This window comes from Meleagris gallopavo, chromosome 1 (genome assembly GCF_905368555.1).
Source record: "Meleagris gallopavo chromosome 1, MGAL_WU_HG_1.1, whole genome shotgun sequence".
Taxonomy (NCBI): domain Eukaryota; kingdom Metazoa; phylum Chordata; class Aves; order Galliformes; family Phasianidae; genus Meleagris; species Meleagris gallopavo.
Window position 1 is genome coordinate 98,073,188 of NC_139404.1, and position 8,694 is coordinate 98,081,881.

Genomic DNA, 8,694 nt, shown 5'->3' on the forward strand with positions numbered 1-8,694 from the left:
AATCATGTTGATTTGGCAAACACTATTAAGCTAAGCTAAGTCATTTTGTAGTAAATGGACCATTCAGGACCATTCTATGCAGCAAATCTGAGGACAGAGTCCAAAGACAGAGAGAGCAGAGAAAGTGCAAGGAGGGTGCAGCTGGATGGACTGTTTTCTCATGGCTCACTCAGCAGAGGACATCACTCATAGCTTCACAGTAGTTTGTGAAGTATTATGTACATACATATCTACCTAATTTACTTCTTGTTGTCTCATTTAATCATTATTTTGGGAGGAAATAGCTATTTAATAGATGCATGCATGAGCAGGCTGTTCTAATAAAACTAATCTTGAAGGTTGTTAAAATAGGGTTGTTACAGGTGTTACTCCCAAATGCGCACGTATAAGTTGATAACAAAAGCCACAAAAGCAAAGGCATAGGACAGTGACAGAGGCATTAGTAGTATAAATACAAACCATACATGCTCAATTACTGAGCAATTTCACTAACAGAACATGTGAGGTGGATAAAGTAGGCTTTAGGGTCAACAGAGAGAGTAAGCCCCAGTCCCAACAGACATAGCATACCGCACATGGTAAAATGGGGGCTTGGGACTAAGAAACAACAAGGAAACTAGTAGTATTAGCAAGCATATAAAAATAACTGGATTTGTGAGTTGGAATCAATGAGCCTTGTGAGTCTCTTCCATTTCAAAGTATTCTATGATTCTTTGACCTGAGGGAGACCTAAAAAAAGAAGGAAGGAATCCATCCATGCTATAAATACTATTCCAATTCCAGTTTAGGATGCCAGCAACTCCCTACTCCCTTCCCCCTTCCTCCCCCTCACTCTCATTTTCTTCTTGCTATGGACTAGCAACACTGACCTTAGGACTCAAAGTGACATTAAGATAGCATGCCAGAGGAAGTGACAGATAGGAGAAAATCTGTGTATTATCAGTTTTTAACGATATAATTGGGAATAAAGAGTAGCAACTGTATACTTTGGACTATGTGCGTTAATAGGCTTATAATAGGACTAACTTTTTTGTTGTTGTTGTTACGACTGTAATTAGGCTACTGATAAATAGTTGACTCCTATATTTATAGGTCTATATGTAACATATGTATCTTTACTTCATATTAATTGCACAATGTGTCTGATTCGATACCATGATTCCTTCCTGGATAATTTGTATGTGGCAACTTGTATGTAATATGTGTATCTGTATCTTGTGCTAAAAAGGACATAATGTACTACTCATCTCTCTGGCTTACTTTTAGTGAGTTTTTACTATGCAAGCTTGAGAGACAAGGAGATGTGTCTGCCCTGTTCCCTATACTCACAAGTCTTCCAGTGATAGCAGAATTAAAGTCTACTAACATTACTCAGTATACCAGTAACCATAGTATGTGAATCTACATGTCTGAATCTATGAAAATGTCAGCTTGTGGCTCAGATGGTTGACAGATTCAACTTTTGTTTTGATCCTCAGATTAAGCTCTTACAGCTTTTATACAGACTTTAGATCACTGGTTTCTCAAGTGGTCAAAAATGATGAAGGGCAGCTATCACTGAGTGAACACTGCCAATCCCAAGTACAATCAAAGTGGCTTTATTAAACTATACCAGCTAAACAGTAAGTCTTTCGTTTCTTCTGCTGTACAGATGCAAAAAATAGTTTCTGCTTTATGAAGGATACTGACCTGATGAAGTTAAAGGCAGCATTGTAGTAGTAGGATTTTCAGCAACCACTGAAAGAAAGCAAGTTCATTATGAACTCCTTTTATAGTGCAGTATCTATTTTTATACAAAATAGAGAGAAAACACAGTAAAAAATCCTCAAAAGCTGTGGCTGTTTCTCTTTGTATCACTAACAGTATCCTGCTTCTCTCCTTTTGACCATTTCACATTATTTTCTCAGACTCTGACCTTCCAAAGGAGGAAAAGTCTCTTAATTCCCTTCTATCCTGAGTCTCTGTTTATTATCTCACATGTAAAATGTCTTTATCTTGGAAATCTCTGTCTTGACTCTTTTATACCATGGAGCTTTTCAGAGCATCTGCATCATAAAGCAGTATTTATATCAGATAAATTACTTAAAATTAATCTGGAATTATTTGCAAGATAGAAAGTTACTTTTAGTCACTATGGAAATTTATTTGGAGCAAATCACAGGTAAATGTTATATTTCGTTCCCTCTATGATATGAAATAGAAACAAAGTTTGTCTTGAAGAACATACAGAGACATTGGAAGCAAAAGTTCTATGTATATGTAGGATCATTAGTTACAGTTGTTACTTTATTGCAGCACTCCTAATAGTATACAGATGACATCTCACGTGAAAAGAGACATTTTAATGATGCACATCAAGAAAAGTTTTATTGCTTCAAAATTCATCAACAGATATGTAATCTTTTAAAAAGCACTTCATAATTTCCTTTGGAGGCATTTTTCAAACATAATGAGCAATTGCTTTCCACAGTGACGTGCAACTATTTAGAACAACTTCTTAAATGTGGTGCAGATAGTAAAAAGAAATAAAGATGTCAGGACTCTGAATTTAGCCTTTGAATAGTTGAAGTACTTTGCAAGAAATGCACCTTTTAGAACAGAGTAAGAAATGTTGCATAACAAACATTCTACTCCTTTTAAGGCAATCAGTAGCTACCTAATAGTAGCTCCATCAGGTCTTCAAATGTCAGCTAATCAACTTCCACTTCAAAGGATTCAAATTGTTTTTTATCATTATACTTAGCGAAGGCCTATTTTGAGTCTTACTGAAATCAAAAGAAAGATTCTCATTGATTTTGCTGGGCTTCCTCTTAGGCTTTGCCAATCTTTGTAGTACTTGCATAAAATCACTGTATTTGAGTATTTCCAAAATTTGAAAACATCTAGTTTTTAAAGCTGCATCATTTGTTTCCCATTTACACTTTACCTAAGTATCAGAGGAATTTGATACTTGAGTATCCTTCTCCAGAAGTCACACACTGTATTAGCTTGCTATTTTTTTTGACATCTTTTCAATAAACGAGTCCTCACTCACTGTGAAGCTGAACCACTTTCCTTATTCTTGAGCAAAACAAACTGATAGTTGCATTTACTTATGAAATACCGTCAAGACTTAATTGCATTAATCTGAGGGACAATGAAATTACAAGAGTTATGCTGCATAAAATAGATGCAGTTGGGTGCTTTTGACTGGGAAATCCCTACTTTGCCCTTTATTCCTTCCATAGTGGACATATGCTAAACTGATTCATACTTTCTGTTTGACAGCATTTTTTCACCTGCTGATGGAGATGGAGTAATGGAGAACACCCATAAGATAATGATCCTTCTGGTGGTTGGGGTCCAAAGTTGTTGCTCATATTAACAGCACTTTTCAAGGATTTATATTAGCATTACCTGTGATTTGTATGCTGTTCACATCAATTTTCAAGGTCTGAGAAAGATCAGTTGCATTTGCGTTGATACCTGAAAGTAACTCATTTTTTATTATCTCAGCTGTTATTCTCTGGGTAAGATAAAGGCCGAAGATCACAACAACACTAGCAATATAAAACAGAAAGTGATCAGTTAAGCATGATAATGTAGTGAATCTATGATTTGAGTTACTGATATTTTGACAATATTTAATTATAATAGGGGTTCACTTGTAAATTCAAAGTATCATAAAGTCATGGGTGGTTAATATAACATGTAAGGAAAAAGCTCTTAACTATAGCTTAGAACATTTGGAGAAACTGTTCTTATTTCCCTTGCAACTCTTATATCCATTGTAGGAGAAAAAAAGCAATAGCACTGTTATTTATGCAATGAAAATGAACTGGAATAAACTGAAGAAGCAGGTTTATTCAATACTTAACAGGTCTTCTAGTTTAATCTCTAAAATATTGATGGTGAACCTGAAATTTTCACGATATAAAAATATAACACAAACTGGTCAATGCTGTATAGCAAACATCCTGTATGGATTCTGCTTTCACGAGGATCTGCTGTGTGATTACCTATATTTCCATAAGTAAACAATAAAGGCTGTAACCATACATATTTTGAAATCAGTGGTTGTAGTTTATTTAACTTCTATGAAGCCTGAATTTTATCCAGAATTTTGTTTTTTTGCAGTCTCTTATTCCATCATCTTACTCCATATTCAATATTTGTAGCTAGAATGAGGTATCTGACTGAAGTCAAAGTATGATGTGTGTTAAAGATATATATTTTTTCCATTTACTTAGATTTAAGTGTGGTTGTTTTTTTTTTTATTCCTAAGTGTTTATAGTATCAAATTGAAACAGACTCAGCAATGTTTTTTGATATGGCCTGCAGCTGTATTGCAGGATTGAGCATTTTGCCGTGTAAGGAAAAATTCTCCTCTTTAATTTCTTGTTTCTCATAACCTCTAGGCTGTGCTGAGTAAACAAAAGCTTTTATTGCTTTCATTGTGACTCAAAAGTTTTAAAGGTCAAATAATAACAAGGTTGCCCAAAGGGATAAACACCTTTTTAACAGAAAGAGTCAACTTGAAAATCATTTTTGAAATAAACAGATGTTATTTCAAAGCAGAAATGAAGACAGATGTCTAGATTTCCATTGAATTTGATGGAAGGAAACAAGCTGTTCTTTGGCATAACTGATCTTCTCCTAAAAAGGCATCCAAACACAATGGATGAGAAAACCCTAAAAGTAACTTTTTTTTACCTTTGTTTATAATTAGAGTTTTGAGCAACTAGCTCAGACACACGTCTATCTTCTGTGAAAAATTTTGATGAGTCTAATTCTACATGCAGAAACGAAAGTTTGCTACTTGGATCCATCTTCACAGAGATAAAAGCCTGTATGTGCTGCCTACTTCTTTTCCCTTAGTATTAGAAAATAGTATAATAAAATCCTTCATAAGGTTATCATAGTCCATCTTTCCATGTAATTTGTTTTACAATCTCACTATTACGTTCAATCGATTGATTCAAATCTGCTTCTCATTTTCAACATACATGTACTCATAGTTGGCAAATATCCTTATCTTATTAGTAAAATCCCTGTCTCTTGCTCATGTCTAACTAAAAATTTTTCTATGTAATTACCCTGTTTCAGATGTCTTCAAGATTTCATTACCTTCTTCAGGGTTCCTATAGGGGAAAAAAAAGACAACAAAAAAACCATAATATTTTCTCCTTGAGCTTATAATGTTTAATGCTGTGGCTAGGATGGAAGTGTGTTCTGGAACGGTATAAAAGTGGATTAGATTATTATATTTGCTGTGTAGACTCAAGACAGTATGAAGACCAGTGCAGGTTGAATTAGTACCACAGAGTTCACTGCATTTACTGAACTGTTTTGCCAGATTGCCTTCCATAGGACAACAAAGATAACAGGATATTGAGAAGTGAAATTAAGCTAGTCTTACTCTACCTATACTATGGATAGGTAGGACACACAGGATGCAGCTTTAAACGGTGCCAAGTGACAGCTCCACTTGCAAATTCCTTAAGTTATATGATTTAAATGGACCTGAGTCCATAGAGACATAGTAGTATATTTCCATTCATCTCAGGTTATGCCAACAGAAAATCTCTGTCCTGAACTTTATTCTAGATAGGAAGAACAGCAAACCTGCAAATTTACTTACTTGAACTGGAAAATTTCACATCTCTCAAATTTATTTGTCAGATCACTTGCTTGAAAGATTTTTTGTATCTGTACAGAAAAGAGAAATCTTTAACCACTAAAATAATGAAAAATACAACTACTTGCACACTGCATTCATGGTTTTAATATATTTTCCCTCTTCATACCTCATATCAGCAAACTTTCTTTGATGCTTCACTGGTTTTCACAAAGAAAGAATATAATGGACCTGAGGATGTTGGTCGACACTTGTCTAAACATGAGACAGCAGTGTGCCCAGGTTGCCAAGAAGGCGAGTGGTACTCTGGCTTGTATCTGAGATAGTGTTGTCAGCTGGAGCAGGGAGGTGATTGTCCCTTTGTATTCAGCTCTGGTAAGGCCACATCTTGAGTATGTATTCAGTTTTGTGCTCCTCATTACAAGAAGGCATTGAGGCCCTAGAGTGTATTCAGAGAAAGGCAAACAAAGTTGGAGAGGGGTCTGGACATAAGTCTTGTAAGGAGCAGCTGAGGGAGCTGGAACTGTCTAGTCTGGAGAATAAGACACTCATAGAAGACCTTATCACTCACTAAAATCTCCCTGGAGATTGTGGTGAGGTGACAGTTGGCCTCTTTTCTCATGCAACTATAAATAGAACAAGAGGGAATGGCCTCAAGTTGTGTCAGGGGAGGTTCACATTGGATATTAAGAAAAATTTCTTCTCAGAAGGAGTGGTCAGGATTTGGAACAGGCTGCCAAGGGAGGCGGTGGAGTCACCATCCTTGGAAGTATTCAAGAAATATTTAGATGTGGTAATAAGGGACATGGTTTAGTGGAAGAATATTGGTGGTAGATGGATGGTTGGACTGGATGATCTTGAGTGTCTTTTCCAATCTTGGTGATTCTACGATTCTATGATGACTTCTGATCAAGCTTAAGATACTAAATGTCACAGTCTGGGGAAAATAATAAAGCATCATCAACAAGTTATGTTAGAAAATTAATGTAGCTACTGCATACTCTTGATTTAACCAGCGGTAAATAGGTTCTTACCAAGTGTTCAACATCAAAGGCAAGGACTTTGAAGTCGCCTGATGATTTATCTTGCAAAGCAGGAATGAATGATGTCCCAGAAATTATTTTAAATGTTCCCACATAGCCTTGGCTATTTCCAGTAGTTTGAGCTAGATTATTAAAAATATAATTAAATATTTATAAATAATACAATATAATATTTATAATAATATAAAGAGCTGTATTATATTTTATTCTACGTAGATCATAAAAACTAAATTTTTTTACCTGTTTTGCTTTGTATAAAGAGACATTTTGCCAAGTGCTGATTTTCAATAAGTGTCAGATCATTTTTGACAAAAGTAATAACTGTAAATATATGAACACAATTTGTCCTTGGTTCTCATTACTTTCAATTTCACACTAAATGCTGAACTTTCCAGCAGCAGTTTGAACAGTTAAAGGAGACAGTAGATTTACTGTGGGGGTGCCCGAGCACTAGAACAGGTTGTCTGGAGTGGTTGTGGAATCTCTGTCCCTGAAGATATTGAAAAGCCATCCACACATGGTTCTGGGCAGACATACCTAGGCGGCCCTGTTTGAGCAGGGTGTTGGACTAGACTGTCTCCAGAGATCCCTTTTAAACTAAATCATTCCCTGATTCTGTGAATCTCTGTAGCATGTGAAGCTATGTCTAATATAAGGAACAAAAACTGGAAATTCTCAGATAAGAGCTGAATTAACGTGACTGATAGAAAATACCTTTTGTTTACCAGTTATATAACCAGAGGTATTTTTAGAATGGGATTAAAGGCATTAACATCCAAGAATGAATTTAAATTAAAGAGAAGATAGCTAAGAAATACTGTAATAGACAATTCGTAATGGAGGGGCACAACCTAGTGACACTAATTTCCTAAAATCAACCAGTAATTATATTACCTTAAGCTTCTATTTATCCTTATAACTGCATATCTATTTAAACAAATGTTTCTAAATAGTAGGTTTTTCCTTTCTAAGTAAATCATGTCATATTATGTGCAATATTATGTTCAGTATTTGGTGAATATGACTGAATAAACAAAGCTTTACAGTTTGGATTAAATTCCAAAATTAGATTAAATTCTCTCATTTCATCAGGCTTCAAGGCATGCTTCAATGCTTTTATCTTGGCTTATTTTGTCTAGATCAATATCCAGAGAGGGAAGCGTAAAATAAACAAACAAAAAGCCAAGCCAAAAACATTAGAATTATAGTAAGAAATATGAAATATAATTACAGTGACAATGATACTGTCTTCAAAATCTGAACTTCTACCGAAGATCTCCTGAATAAGTCGAAGGTTGGTACTTACCTTGTTCTAACTCCTTGATTGTTAACCATGAAAGTGCAGTCAGCCCCACGCAGACACACACAAAAAGTGCAAGCAGAGAAACAAACAAAATTTCATAGTAACTAAGAGGAACGTATTTCTCACGAGATGATTTTCTCAGCTTCATTTCTGTCCTGAATGCTTGTACCAACAAAGGACTGACATGAGGAAGAAATAACCTGAAAATGAGGGTAATAATTCACATGAATCACAGAATCACAGAATTGCAGGGGTTGAAAGGAACATTTGTTTATTTACAAGAGACGCCTATCAATTAATTATGCCATAAAACTTAATAGACAGGTTTTTTTACAACATTTCTGAGCGTTCATATTCATTAACAAGATAAGCAAAAATGAAGAAATCTCTTCAAAAAGGAAATGTTAAAGTTTCTGTCCCAGATAAAATATATATATATATATATATATATATATATATATATATAAAGAAAAAAAGAAATGCAAAATTGGTCTTTATGACCCGTCACAGATAATTCCAGCAGGCTCCAATGGCACCAGCACAGCGCAGGGCAGGGCAGGGCCAAGCAACCACCCTAAGGTGCCTGGAGACAGCCTGGGTAGGGGAGGGCACACAGTACATGGCTACGAGGGGTGAGGGGAGCAGGGTGAGGAGTGGCCCTGCAGCATCTGGGGGAGAGCAGCCCACGGAGGGCCCACAGTGGAGCAGATTTCCACACGACAGCCGTGGAG

At 35.7% G+C, this 8,694-nt stretch overlaps 1 protein-coding gene across 1 annotated transcript in view; it reads right to left on the reverse strand.

Moving 5' to 3' along the window:
- TMPRSS15 (transmembrane serine protease 15) overlaps window positions 1-8,151 on the reverse strand; it is a 56,715-nt gene extending 48,564 nt beyond the window's left edge. Inside the window, exons 1-6 of the mRNA XM_010722365.3 lie at window positions 7,967-8,151; window positions 6,652-6,782; window positions 5,621-5,688; window positions 5,076-5,120; window positions 3,397-3,539; window positions 1,690-1,737 (exon numbers count right to left, since the gene is read on the reverse strand). Coding sequence (XP_010720667.3) covers window positions 1,690-1,737; window positions 3,397-3,539; window positions 5,076-5,120; window positions 5,621-5,688; window positions 6,652-6,782; window positions 7,967-8,111 — 580 coding nt within the window. The 5' untranslated portion in view covers window positions 8,112-8,151. The remainder of the gene's footprint in view (window positions 1-1,689; window positions 1,738-3,396; window positions 3,540-5,075; window positions 5,121-5,620; window positions 5,689-6,651; window positions 6,783-7,966) is intronic.
- Between the last annotated feature and the right edge of the window lie 543 nt (window positions 8,152-8,694).